The 14,488-nt window shown below is 52.1% G+C and overlaps 3 protein-coding genes across 3 annotated transcripts; 2 read left to right on the plus strand and 1 right to left on the minus strand.

Annotated features, from left to right (window-relative positions):
- Nucleotides 1-6,083: 6,083 nt before the first annotated feature.
- Nucleotides 6,084-7,708, plus strand: J3458_009431 (uncharacterized protein; the record flags this gene model as incomplete). The annotated part of the gene is made up of 3 exons (XM_007808979.2): nt 6,084-6,204; nt 6,311-6,501; nt 6,572-7,708. The coding sequence occupies 3 exons, from the start codon at nt 6,084-6,086 to the stop codon at nt 7,706-7,708; spliced, it is 1,449 nt and encodes a 482-aa protein (XP_007807170.2).
- A 31-nt stretch (nt 7,709-7,739) lies between these two features.
- Nucleotides 7,740-8,072, plus strand: J3458_009432 (uncharacterized protein; the record flags this gene model as incomplete). The annotated part of the gene is made up of 1 exon (XM_066119780.1): nt 7,740-8,072. One exon carries the CDS (start codon nt 7,740-7,742, stop codon nt 8,070-8,072), a length of 333 nt encoding a protein of 110 aa, XP_065975577.1.
- A 259-nt stretch (nt 8,073-8,331) lies between these two features.
- On the minus strand, nt 8,332-14,056 carry J3458_009433 (uncharacterized protein). Its single transcript, XM_007808978.2, has 2 exons — nt 13,574-14,056; nt 8,332-13,283 (listed from the first exon to the last, which is right to left on the minus strand). The coding sequence occupies exons 1-2, from the start codon at nt 13,610-13,612 to the stop codon at nt 9,771-9,773; spliced, it is 3,552 nt and encodes a 1,183-aa protein (XP_007807169.2). The 5' UTR covers nt 13,613-14,056; the 3' UTR covers nt 8,332-9,770.
- Nucleotides 14,057-14,488: the final 432 nt, after the last annotated feature.

A 14,488-nucleotide genomic window follows, 5' to 3' on the forward strand; every position in this document is an offset into this window, starting at 1 on the left:
GTAAGCCCAAGTCATCAAGCTAGATGTTGTTGTCCAGACGTCTAGAAGAACGGGTCACTTGACAAGAGGACATCCCTCTTACATCCACTCTTTGACTGGCGCCACAGAGTTGTATTACCGGAAACTAATGGAGGTAAAAGCGATGCCGTGCAGCCTCGCATGCAACAGCTTGGCCCGTTGGTGCAACCGTCACTCTGACTGATTGATACTGGGGCGCAGGTTCGAGACTTTTAGCCTTTTTCCTGTGCAGCTCACTGCATGACACCATGTCTAACCTTCATGTCAACTTTAGACATGCTGGTGGTCAGGTGAAATTCCAGATGTTAACCCCGCAGTAGGTTGATATAATTGGTATGTAGTTGCATCGTTGCTATACGGCTTCTGAATAGTTTCGTCTTGGAGCGGCTGAGAGTGGGAAATTTGGATGGAACTTGTGTTTCTTGTTTGTGTGAGAAGCTACTGCATGAGGCGGGACAAGTTATCTCGCGAACAAGCTACTAAAAGCTGTACTATCATGGACTATATCTCCAGGTTTGCGTAGTATGGCATGGTAGCTCATTCTTGCAGTTCTAGAAAGCTCTGAGTAAATCTTGTGCAGCAGTTGCAAAGCAATGTTTCCCATCAGCTTGCACATACGCCGCTAGGCAGTTATCTTGACATGCTGCGTTTGACATCGTTCAAGCAACCTGCTGGCCTCTCCTCCCGGCATAAGAGTACAGATAGAACTGATTCTTCGATCTAGGGTCGGATTCCGCTTTCACCTTGACACGATTTTGGGAGATACCTCGATAGCAATCATATGTCGTGTTGTTCTCGGAAATCCAGTGCTAAGAAAAAGTAACCGTTACTCGGTGCAGGAAGAGCATTGATCCAACACCCACCATGCCTATATTGTCCTGTAATACATCGACGCAAAGTACGCTTTTGAAGCTTGTACACTCGGGGAGTATGCTGTCAGAAGACGAGACGAATCATGTAGGTAAAGGTATAAAGGAAAGTGCATACGTAATGGACACAACCCGTGAGCTTGAGGCGTCCCGTGACGCCGACATTTGCAATAGCAAAGAAAGTAAGTTTGGCAAGTCAGTATTAATTAGTCCGGGAGAAAAGGGTGGTTTCTAGTGGAAGCCCAGGCTGACTTCCTCGTATTCCATGCGCGAGCAGCCTGATTCATCCCACTGGGGCGGGATATGACTTGATGGCTTTGCATCGGTGTGCCTTGCATTAGCCTCTGGCATTCATGTCTTGGCCGTCTCGGAGTCGCGGCCGGCCGCACTGGAGCTGACCGAGGCGGGGAATTAGCGCTATCGCCATCCAAGGTGCTTGCTCATTGAAATGTAACAGCTGATGTGCATCGAAATCGTACATCAGGTTTCCTTCTTTGATTTCATGGCACGTACCAGGGTAGGCGAGGTACAACTCGCCAAATCATCAGATGTTGCTTTCCAAGTTGTTGGGAAAGGGCCACCGAGGCCCTGGATCGTGCCCAGTTGCATGCTACGCGGAAGCAGCAGATACATGTCGGCTTAACGACGGATGATGAATGACCCGGGTAGCTAAAACTTCGCAAATCCTTGTCACGATGGCATTGTGCTCGGTGCCCAGAGTGTCTCTCAATTTCCTTCATGCAAGCGATTATTTTGTCGGCTATGAATATTGGCCTGTGCTCATCTGATTGTGCTCGCCTCGCCCTCAGCCTCGCAACCTTCCTCGGCTTAACAGATATAAGCTGGCCGCAGTGCAAGGGGAAGAGAAATTTGTATGTAAGCGTGCCGCTATCCATGCTTTCCTACGTCGTCACTTCGTTCCATTGATGCTGAAGGAATGTAGAAGAAACTGGGGTACACCAAAAAAGATACAATTTGGCAGCGTCACAGTTGACGACCCCCAATTTTACGCAAGGGAGGCCAGATGACAGGTCATTTTGAGGGCCCGAGATTGCCATGGCATCGACAGAGCTTGGGGGCAGTGTGTGACTGGCAGAGGTTTTGTTTGGCAGAGGTTTTGTTTGGCTGTACCAGCTGGACGGGAACAAACAAGCTCCAGGGTCCCATAGCTCCCTCGACCCCAGTTTGCTCTTCTTGGAAATTCGTGGCCATCAGCAGCACAAGACCAGTACTTATTATCCCCCCCATGGGGGCGAATCCTTACCGTCGAAGCTGCTTCGAGAAAATATTTGGCCTTGAATATTGTCTTACCGTCATAGAAGCTACTATTATCGAGGGTCAAAAGGTCTGATAAGCAAATATCGCCACCCCATTTGCGGAGTAATTGGGAGCTAGCAATACGAAGTAACTAGTCTGGTGCCCAAGGAAAGGATGCGGTGTAAACAGCGTGGGTTGGCACGCTGAAGCTCCCGAAGCCGTCAGAAACAAAGAGTCAACCAAACAACAGCCGGAGAATAGCATGCCACGTCGGATCAACTTGCCAGATTCTTGACCAAGGAAATACGTCTATATTAGCCTCGCATAATAAGTATATTGTGCCGCGAACGACCACATGAGGCAACATGTTTGTGAGTGCTTTATTAGCTTCAGTATTGAGTCAGGTTAGGCCATTCTAAGAGAACCAATGGATAATTCTTTTCACAGTACGGAGTAGCTTCACGGAATCAATGGTATTAAGCTCGCAGGTGTCTCAACGCAATCTGGGGACAGCAGGCCGCGGTGGGGGAGACGGCGGTTGAAACAGCGAGTAATTCGACATGCCAGTTCTGACACGAATATGAATTTTAGCCAGAGACATGTTGTAGGGCAATCACATATCTGCAGGTGGCCTCATCTCATGTCCCGGATTCGGAAGGGTCAGGGTCTTGGGCACGCCTAGGCGGCAGATGTAGAAGAGCGAAGCGCAGAGGAGTAAACGGGACGTCGAAGTCAGCGTCGGCCTAGGCTTGGGAGCAATGCAACCACTGCACAGCCCAGTTTGATGCCCAGCGCTTAACTGAGAGCCAAGGACGGGGCCAAGATGAAAGCTCATCTGCATCGAGCTGTGCGGAGCGCACACCAACTTCAGAATTGGAGCTCGGCCCCTGAAGTCTTCGTCACGCGGCCAACGCCACGGTCCTGGTGACCTCTCGCTAACTCTTGGGATATGTTGAATATCGACAAATAACGTGCGGCGAGGCAGGGAATATTGGGATCGCTACCCCCAATGCTTCCTTCAATGCTTCCTTCAGGCTGTATTTGATCACTTCTCAGATGCTGCGGCAAGGACTGAGACGTTGTTGCAGTTTGGTCCTCCCCAAGCTAGAATACGTTGAGCTCGAAAGGCACTCCAGACATTGCGATTGTACATGTGTTTCTGAATACACAGGTGTACAAAAGGCTCTCTCCCTCGTTTTGACGCGCGGCCTGGATGTCACAAGGTATCATCCCTCCTTGACGGGCACAATCAGAAGATTGTGAAATGCTATGGGCACGCCTTTATCACGTTTTGAGCAGCATTTGACAAATACCGTTTGCTACTGGCCATGATTACCATGCACGTCCAACCACTGGGAGCCGGCAGCCATGTCTCGTTCCCTGGCTGAGGCTCTGCCCTGTCCTTGGCCTCTGATGCTGAAATAGAGCTCTGGAACATCGATGACGGCGGCGGCATGGATAGTTACCTATCCCTTTGAATGTGTCAAGGTAGGTGCCAGCGAGGTCCCTTACGGGGATATATCCAATGAGAATTAAGTGTTAAGAAAGTACATATATACTCACATATTTATTATGATAATAAAAGTACTCTTAATCGTCTCTGATACATTACTTGGTAATATTTCATTAGGCCTGGTACAAGTAGAAATACTCGACAAGGGAGTAGATACAAAGGCGGCACCTCGACACATTCACCAAAGGGATGATTGTGAAGGGCAGGGTCCCGTGCCTCTTCCATGTCAGCCCCTGTTGTCCAATGCCCTTGGTCCCACGGACGAGAAAGATGGTTTCTTTACGGAGTTGATTCAGTCCAGACCGGCGCAACAATGCTGGTTGGTGGCTGGCAAAGACTGGATGTCGTGGGAAGTCGCTAGCAGCCACGCCGTACAGTACTAACCAACCGAGCAATAGTAACTACCAGGTAGTTTGTTGATGTGTTTAGTGAAGCGGCAGCATAATGCGGGTGTTCAAGGGTTGCGTTGCTCAGTCACCCACGGCCGGTCAAGTGGACGGAGAGCTGCGTCTCTTCTGCATCTCGTCTTAGGCGTCGATTTCGATTTCCCAGAGCCGGAGCCTGCAGCTTGCACACATGCAGCGTCATGTAGCAAGATGGATTCAAAGAAAGATTGGAGAGTTTTTGCGCGTGTGAGCGACTCTAGGTAGGCAAGGCGAATGTGGACTACCGACCTGTCTGTCACGAGACCGCTTCATTTGAGTACTAGTAGCTCCCGCGCGGGTCTCGTTGGTGCCAAAGATTGAAGGGATAAATAAATAGGCATAAAAACGTCAACTGATGCCTTGCCAATTTCTCCCGCAACTCGACCTTGACGCAGCTTCCTCAAACCGCCTGGGGCCGGAGTGAGTGAGTCCGAGTCTGGATCTGGATCTGGATCTGGATCTGGATCTGGATCTGAGTTCTCCGCGGCGACATTTAGCCGTGGCTCTACCAAATTCCGCATCTCGCAGCGTCGGCGCCAAGTTGAAGCTGTCGATCTCGTACATACTGAAGGGCCTTGGCCGCTCGACCACTGCTGCTGCCAAGCTGAGCATCACCGTCCCCATCACCATCTCAGATTAGTTAATAAGCTACGCCAACACGGAGTGCATTGCGCAGTGTGCGGTTGTGCGGTGTGCGGTGGTGGTCTGTGGAATCTAAAGTCTGGACTGGAGTTGTCGTCAACCAACCTCGCTGGACATGCAACTTGACGCATCCAAGGGTTGGGGCCTCAAAACGTCCATGAGAAGCAAGACGATTCCTGGGTACAGAACGTCAGCGTACTAACTCGGGCGTTTGGGCTTTCAAATGTCCTGGCCGGCTAGGTCTTCTGGCGGTCATTCGGCGGGCCCCAGTTCCGTCACCGCAACCAGTCGACGTCTCCACTCAATGGTCAACTGGCATCCCAGGCCAAGGGACGGCGCACGGAGCACCTTTAGACTTCGGGGGACCCAACTTTCTGCTGCTTCTAAAGTTGGCAGCTTGAAACCCCCAGTGGGCGGCTGCTCCTGCCCAGACATCTGGAACCTGGCCAGGCCCGGCTAGCTGGCCGCCTTGAGCTAGCTACATAGCTAGCTCACCCACAGTCCGCCGCGTCGTGCCTGCTTGCTTGGTTGCTCGTTGATGTCAACACACGATTGAGTCCCAGTCTGGCCTGGTCTGGTGCGTGCTTCTAGGCATCGACATCTGGGAGCTCTCCAGCCCTCCAACCTGGCATCTCTTTCAGCCCTCCAAGGCCGTCAACTGGCCCGTCACCTACAACCTACTAATAATACCACGGGGGGCCCGCTCAGGCTCCTACTTCGCCCAGTCTGCTCGTCAGTCTGGCTCGTCGGTCTGCCCGTCGCTTATCTCACTCGCGACTCATTATCAACGCCAGAACACATAAAAATTCTGACCCTCGTTTTTTAAGCGACATTGTCGCCATTGCCATTAGCCGCCAGACCGCCACGGCCTTTCTCTCCTTCAGGGCGCCTCTTCATTTTCATTTTCTTTCTTTTTTGCTTCTCTCCGCCATCACGCTCTCTTGTTCTCAACACTGTCAAAAGGCGCCGCCGTTTGTACCTGGCCATCCATCATCCCGTCATCCGTCATCCGTCATCCATCATCATCATCCTGCACAGCATCTAGCATCTGGCCTCACGTCCTGTTCCGACTTTCCGCTTCTCCGCTTCTCACTCGCGGCTGCTGCAAGTCCACTTGCGACGACGCCCGCCTTCTCTTATTCAATAGCACAAACTCGTAACCGGCCATGATGGTCAACCATTGTAGCCAGATATAGACCCCATCCAGTGCCAACGCCTGCCTGGTTTGGACCTTCTCATCAAATTCTGAGCAGAGACTGAGCAGAGTCTGAGTCCCTGTTGGGCTCGACTCATCTCACCTCGCCTGGTCTCGTCTCAGCTCGGCGCCAACCCATCGAGCTCACAACTGCCAAAAAAAATATGGAGCCAGGTATACCCATGATACTGCCCAAGGGCATTGTCATCAACACGACAGACATCTACAAAGAAGTTGCCAGTTACCCCATTGTCCCTGCCCATAAAATATGGGAATACTGGCATGGTACGTGTTGTCTTTCTACAATGCAATAAAGGCTGCCACTATAAGTTTAATCCGCCGCATCGCAGCACATGACCGAACATGATGGCTGACATGACTTCGCGCATAGTGTATACAACAACAAATAAGAAACTCAAAGACCCAACAGCCCGCCGCTTGGAAAACTTTTGGTGGCAGGTATGGGGGAGTGACCGAAGGTATCTGACCGGCCGAGCGTTGGCCAAGATTTATGAAGATATTTCCCTTGGCCCTGCCATTGTTCCCCTTCACGGCCCGCCGAATCGTTGGGAAGGCCCGGGTGTAAGTTGCCTTGGCCAACCGAACCTCCTTCCCCCCGGCTTGAAGATTTGATGCTGATATCTTGCCATAGGTCCCTCCCTTGACCAAACAACTCATAGTCGCTCATCTCAACCGTGGCCTCGAAGAAACCCAACACCGACCAGAGCCGCCTCGGATAAAGTCCAATGACACCTCCATCAAGAGCCTATCATCAAGCGCCTCGAAACCTCCACCATCACATCCTATCTTGAAGAAGTCCAAAAACCCATTGTCTGGACTGTCTGGACCAAAGCCAACAGCTAGATTTGTGTCTCCGCCCGAGTCGGACGATGACGGTGGCAGGGAGAGCGACATCCCCTCATCTAGAAGCACTGCAATAACAGGTTTGGAAATGACAATGTCCACGGAAGCGCCGCCTACAGCGAGGGCAGTATTAGCACCGGAAAACGCATCGCCAGCGGGAAAACAAGCGTTGAATAAAAATGAAAGTCCACAGCTGTTATCAAATTCTGCAGTACAGTCTTCATCAAAAGACGCAGCGTCAACTGCGACAGCACGAAGCTCAACGCAACTCAGAACAGTTTCACCTATCCCTGAACGACCACTGGACAAGGCTGAATGTGAATCTACAGAGCCCGAGGACAACGTGTCAACAGCGCCACATCGCCCAGCCGTTCTTAGCGCCAAGGCAGCTGGTAAACAACCAATGCCATCCCGAAAGATCACGAGAAAGTCGTCAAATCTTTCTCAGGAACCATCTCGCCCACCCATCTCAACGTCTCTAGCGAATTCCAAAGCACGAACAACACCCGACTTGCGCTCCCCAGTATCCACCAGGTCGCTTTCATTGACACGAACTGATACCGATAACTCGTCGACAACCGGATCCATGACCGACTCGGTATCCATGACAGGCCGATCACTATCGCAGAATGGAAATGCACGGAAGGGTTCGTTGTCGCAAGGTCTTTTTACTGGAGCGCTGGTCACTACCACAAACGTAGCCGCGAAGGGGCAGATTATTGATCAGGCGGGATCACTTCCGACGTCAAGTGTTGTTGACCCATACACGGAAGATGATAACCTTGCGTCACGGCCGTCTGCCACTTCTTTACTGGAATCGCGAATGCAGCCCACTCAACCAAGTCCTGCAGCTAGTGTTCCCATGGGTCGGACCAGAAGCCAGCTCACGCTTCTCCTGGAACGAGAAAAGACCAAGAGACACTAATTCACTCGACAATCATCAGTTATGATGCTCAATGTCGACTCACCAGAACGGCATTATGTGGATCGACGAAGAATACGACGTCTTGCCACAGCCCATTTCCCGCCTCTTAATAATGTCACAAACAATTCCAGTAACATTTCAATTCCTTTTTTCTAAAATCATCCACACCTTTTCCACTTCAAGTTTCCCGGCACTAAACCACTGGTCAACCCAATCGAAAGAGAGCAGTGGGCTTGCTTGTTTACGGCATCGGCACATTGTAGCTGTTCACATTTTTTTCTTCCATTACCAGGTTAAATTGCGCAATTGGCGAGCAAACGGCACAAGCTCCACGGACGATAATGATTGTCTTGACGGCGTCTAAAAATAAACCAAAAAAAAAAAAAAAAACACAACGCGCTACATCAACGGGGAGTTTGCTTGATATTCATTTTTCTTTTTCTTCTGGTTTTTGGGAGAAAGCACGGATGGTTTCGGTTTCAGGCTCAGGTTTTGGGAAGCGTGTTTGAATTTATGTTTTTTTTTTATAACATGGTTGGGTTTAGCGGAGCATATTTAGTTATCGGATGCCAATGCATAGCTACTGGAGGACATGTCACTGTTGAGATGAGGAACTGATCTAATACACTTGTCGTGCTTTGCCGACATCCATTCAATACGCCTTTGTTCGAGCAACTATCCTTGGTATAGCATGAGTCTAGATGCGCTGCGTGTTTCTGTCGTCGAGGCGCCATGAATTCTTTGTTTTATTCAACTCCAGTTCCAAGTTTGGCATATTTTACATGCCCAGGAGAAAATTTTCAATTTGGCACCACAATAAATATTAGTGAAGTCACTGTTGCTCAACATTTTTCCCATACACGCCCTGCTCAGTATCCAAGGGACAAACAAACAATCGCTCCGACCACCGGCCTCCGAACCCGGCACGTGTGTGCTTCGCCCCCATCCGCACGTATTAACTAAGGATATCAAGGAAATTCTGTTGATGAACCGTGGCATAAACAAGTCTTTGTTCCCTTTTTGACGCCCCGAAACCCACAATGACCCTGACAAAAAAGGTATCCCATGAGGCGAGAAAATAAAAGTCAAGATACGAATTAGGGGATTCCGGCTGGTAAAGGACAAGGGGAAATAAATACGCCCAAGGAGAATTAAAGGAACGGAAACAAATAATGATTTGTACTTTGTTTCATGGGGCGTTGAAAATCACCAAAAGCAAAACACATATAAACAACCAAGACGGGTGGCTGGACATGAAGAGATGAGAAAGCACCACGAAGTCTAGTCGTGGATACCAAACATCCTCCGTAGTGCACCGAATTTCTTCTTCTTGTGTGGTTGAGCTTGGGGCGGCTCAGTGGTAATAAACATGTCGGGGATCTCAGGCACAGGCACCGTGTTATCGACCTCTGGGTGACCGAGACCGACCATGCCCTGCGATGTGCTCCTACGTCGTAGGAAAGAGCTCCTCGCCTTTGATGGTCCGCCAGAAGTAGACGGGCGAGATGGCTCTTTTAACCTGCCATTCTCGGCGCCAGTGCCTTGTTCATCAGGCAATGGCCAGCTTGTACCCCGTTTGTGAAGCGAGTTACTGCGGAGGACCGCCAACTCTTCTGTTGTACGCTCCAGGTCGGTGTCTTTGCGAGCCGCACTTTCGCCAAGATCCCTCGAGATCTTGTCTGCCGGGTCCTTCTTGCGACGCAGTATCGACATAAAACTACCACGTCGGGTGGTAGGCCTGGGCATATCATTCTGAGGCAATGGGCTCAGAGTGCCGCGGCCAGATCGGCTTCGATGAACCGAGGACTGTCCATTGGCAAGGGTGCCGCGTTTTGGTGGCACAATACCTTCATCTTCGTCAGGGAAATCTGGGGATGCCAAATCACGTTGTGGAGAGACCACATTAGAGCCATTACCGTTGCGAAGAGACTTTGGAAGATCCTTGCTCTTCGGCAGGGGAGTTGGCTCATCCTCGTCACTTGAATCAGCAAAGCGGCTTCTGAAGAATGATGGGGCGCCTCCTTCATCCTCGTCACTGGAGTCGGCAAAGCGGCTTCCGCTCTTAGATTTGCTTCCAAGCCCTGACGACTTCTTGAAACTCCCCATCTTCAGACGAGAGCCCGAAGGCTGAGGTCGGTCTCGTAAGGATTGGCGCATTCGGCCGGCACCACCATCTCATGGAGGGTGGAGTGCCTGGGGGCAACGAAGAAAACGAGTTACGTCTAAAAGCTGGAGGCGACAACGATCGTAGACTGAAGCGCCGGGTAGGATCACTCGGAGACGATGGCTCACGCATGCTGGCACGCATCGACATTCGGAAATTGTGTCCGTCTCCAGATCCAGATCGCTTGCGTTTAAAACTGCTCTGGCTGTCACCTGAGCCACGGCGTCTCAGTGTGTGCTTGGTGGCAGATGTAAAGGTCAAGTCGTCTAATGACATATTCTGCTTGTGTCCTTTCAGAGAAGTTGTCGTAGCAAGCTGCTGAAATGAGGCAGGTCGTCCAGAACCGGATAACGCCGGCAGCAGAGTCTCACCATGGGTCTGGGAATTTCTCAGCGATTTTCGCATTCCCACAGAAGAGACGGTGGATGGTGTCGCAGCTGAATTTGACCTTGCGACAGTTTCATCCGCGGCTGCTTGCCTGGACACGGCGGTTTTCGCGGGAGGATGACCATTTCTCATTGATTTCCTCATACCGCCTGGCCGCTCGGGGCTTACATCTTGGAGCGATCCCGGTGCATCGGCGCGCATAGACTGGCGCATCGAGGTACGAAGCTTTGGAACTGTATTTTCCGCAGTCTTCGGTTGGGTTGCAACAACTGGAGTCAGTTTGGCAACCTTTATGTCCCGTTCATCGTCACCATCACCGGCAACATCCGACCATTTGGTACCTGGTTGAATCTGGTAGGATCTCTCATCGTTCGTTCCGAGGGAAGGAGCAGTGACTTTCTCGACCTGCTCCTTAGCTACTGGGTTGGTTTCCTTAGCAGCGCCGGCCGCCTCGCCGGTTTCTGAAAGGGCCTCAATTTCCAATTGTCGACGTCTTTCAGTTGAAAGGCTCTTCCAGTATGCCTTGGCATTCTCCCAGTCATCTGGCGCTTCCTCTGCAGGGGTGGAATACTCTCGTTCGCGCTCAAGACTATCCTTGGCTTCCGTCCTGATAGGTTTGTCCTGGGCTTCCTTCGCGACTACCTTGCCGGACGTCGGGCTGTCCACAACAGCATCAAGAGACAGGAAGCCGTCGCCATCAACAGCTTTGAGGTCTTCGTAGGCGTCGCTAAATCTGTCGTTTTCAGTTTCCTCCTCCTCCTCCACAATGTCAGCCATACCAGTGGCAACAGCAACGGGCGCTTCAGTCCGAGTAGGTGTCGACATTCCGGAGCTGTCGGATTCGTCGTCATCGCTATTGTCTCTGGAGGTGTCCTCGTCATCAGGGAAACTTCCCGGCGGCGTTGCTTCACCAGATGATTGTGCGCGAGGGCTTGGGTGGGAAACTGAAATAGTCGGAACACCGCCATTCGCATCCGACTGCGTAGAATTTGGTTTCGTGGGGGTAGCTGGTGGTGTTTCAGATACAGGTTGGCCAGACTCCTTCAAGATAGATGACTCGGGGGCATCTTCGGGCTCGGTGGTTGCGTCGGTATCCAAATCGTCGTCAGAACTCTCCACAGAGTCATCTTGGTTCGCCCCGAGGGGATTCGGAACTGCCGGGAGTGGTTCCCTGAATTTGGAGGCATTGGCAGCATTTCTGGAAGCCAAATCCTGCGTAATAACAGACCCAATCAGGGCATCTGTTGATGGACCTATGCCAGTGGCAGCAGAGTCATTTTCAGTAGGGAACGTGCGGTCTGAAGGACGGACCAGAGGCCGCTCCTCTCTTTCTCTGACCTTCTTTTCTCGAATACTTCCGAATTGCGGCAGAGCCGGTCGAGGGGTCATAGTTTCATCCTCAGCAATGCTGACGCTCTCTTTCTTTGTAAACTTTGACACAACGTTGTGCCATGGCTTTTTGGTCTGAGGACTTGGGATCATTGGTGAATCTGTTTGCTGATGGGCAACGCCTTGGCCAACAACGACTGTGTTCCTGTCATCCCAGCTAACTCGTGCACTCTTCTTCCGGACTAGTGCAGGATCCTCACTGTCTTGGGGGCTCAACTGCCTGGTGCTAGATGCTTCGGAAGAGTCGTCATCGGACGGCGACACCCCTCTGGCTTGAGTTGATAACTTCATGGCTGACTTGCGGGGAGACACTGATCGAGATGGTGGTTCGTGCCTAACAACCAGTTGGTCCGCAGATGACGAGGCAAAGCGCGCGGATCGTGCCGGGCTTTCGGAGTGAACACGAGTTGGGCGAACTTGTTTGTTTGATTTGGTGTCTCTTGGTTCTGGTTTTGTTTGTGCCTCCGACTCAGCTGTGGGAACCGCCACCACAGCTGCTGCCGTTGCTGCTGCTGAATCCATCTGTCCTTGTTCGTCTCCCTGTTTGTCAGTATCCTCTCCCTCGAAGTCCTCATTCACGACGGAAGGCTTCTTGACTGGAGCAAGTCTCGAAACGACGGGTTCCACTTCGTCAACTGGTAGCTCTTTTGTCGCACCAGTAAATTCAGGCTCCGGCGCTGCCTGGACCTTCTTCTTCGTCTTCCTTTTCTTCTTCACTGCGCCATCCTGCGGTTGTTGAACTGCAGTTTCAGGAAGAACAATGGGAGCTGGCTCAGGTTCCTGTCCAACCTGCGGCTCATGCTGGGTTTCTGGTTGCAGGTTTTGCTCCACCGCGGGCGCCTTTGTCCGTCCTCCCACATTTCCTTTAGCAAGATGTGATCCGGCTCTGTTCGCGCTTTGCTTATTCCTTTTCGGCTGTTCCGGCATCTCCAGCGCAGTTTGCGAGCGAGCTACAACTTCGCTTTGGGGGATCATTCGTCGTGAGTTGGGATCGTAGACAAGGGTATCGTCGACTGAGGGCGTCGGAGACAGGGCTCTAGATCGGGGATAGGAGAAGTTGATGGATGGGCTGACGCTGCCGGGTCGCGGATCGTGGACGTAGGTGGCAGACTGTATTGCAGCATTGGCGTGTCGAGGACTGGTAGATTCTCGAGCGGTCGCGCCGCCAAACCATGTCGCCTGACCATCCTTCATTTTCTGACTCGCTATTGTAAATGGCTGTGTCTGTAGGACAGGTCCTCTTGTACCCTTTGTGTGTCCGTTAGTGTGCTGGCTGGCCATGATTTGGTCAACACTGGGCAATGCAGGGACAGGTGGCACGTCGCGCTCCCTTGGAGCTGGACTACGACCTGGTGAAGGTGTACGAAAGGTTCGCTCCATCATGGAACCCACACTGGGGGTTCTAGTGAGCTCGCGACCTCCTCTCACACTGCCGGTGAGGGAAGTTAGGGAAGGGCTTCTCCTGTGTGCTCTTTTTGACTGTACCTCGGCGACATTCGTCGGAGTCATCGGCCGCGCCCTGAGAGCCGCAGCGGCGGCAGCCGAAGACAAGGACGAGGTCGAGTCGCGTCGACTCATGAATACCGCTGCTGCTGCGGTGGCGGCATTGGGGTTCGCCGTTTCCCTGGTCAGGGGCTATTGCAAGTAATTTGTTAGCACGATTATCCAATCGCAGAGAGTTTGAGTGCGTCTGTATCTTGCGGCTCGTTTTCCTCTTCTCCCGACGAAGCATGCCGACAACAGCTAGGACTGAATTGAAGGGCCTATGGCACCCCGCGCGCTGTCGCACCAAACTGTATACTCGACCGGCGGCAAAGCTAGGCAGGCCAAATGCTCGGCTAGGAAGAGATACAAGCGACTGGTGTGCTGCGACATCTTCTTATGATGGAATTGCCCAACAGGGGACAAGGGATATTGCAACTTACTTGGGCGGGAGGCTGCCGCCTCCGTGAGCCGCCAAACATGACGGGCTAGATATGATGAAATGGAGAGAAAGGCTCGCGACCGAACGGGATGGAGCTTTCTCAACAGCAGCAGCTAGGCATAGGAGTCGATGAGCACGAGGTAGTGATGTGTAGGAGAGCTGAAGATGTAAAAGGCAAGTCAGGCGCAGAGCAATAGAAACAAAAAAGGTTTGGGCAAAGAAACAAAGTATGATGGGGGTGTGGCGTGTGGGATAATCAGATGGACGCGGTAAGGATGAAGAAAGAATAAAAAGGGAAAGCTGCTGAAGAGAGGCTCGGCGACGGAGGAAGGGCGATCAGGATGCTTAGTGCGAAGCGTAGGGCAAGGCGGACAAGAGCGGTTCGAAGGTTTGTCGCCGTTCGACGGTAGCCAGTGGTGAGGTGTGAGGGCTTGAGGCGTGGAGGTACGAAGGTTTTGGGATGCGAAGCAGGCAAAAGGTTAACTAATCAAGGCGGGCGTGGAGGAGCACTTGAGCCCGGTGGTTGGTCCGTCTTGGACGGAAGGAGCCAGGCATGAAGAGCATGAGAACATGGGAGCTTCGGGAGCATGGAACATGGCGTGCACACCCAAGTGGCCGTGGTGCCACAGACATGCTCAATACTAGTCAATGACCAATGAACTTCAACCCATGTCAAAGGGGAGCATTGGAAGAGCCGCTTTGCCGAATCGAGGCAGCCAATGGAGACGGAAGGACCATCGAGGGCCTATCAAGGCGCAAGAAATGGACGGCGCAGCGACTTGACCAGCTCGACGGACATTTCAGCATAGCGATGACGACACCGTCCTGGGACGTCCAAGCGCGCCCCCGCTAGCTCAGCTGTCTTGGGTGATGTCGTGGACTCGTGGAGCAGCGACAGGGCTAGCTGCTCTAGCGA

This window comes from Metarhizium acridum (genome assembly GCF_019434415.1).
Source record: "Metarhizium acridum strain ARSEF 324 chromosome Unknown scaffold_141, whole genome shotgun sequence".
NCBI classification, from domain to species: domain Eukaryota; kingdom Fungi; phylum Ascomycota; class Sordariomycetes; order Hypocreales; family Clavicipitaceae; genus Metarhizium; species Metarhizium acridum.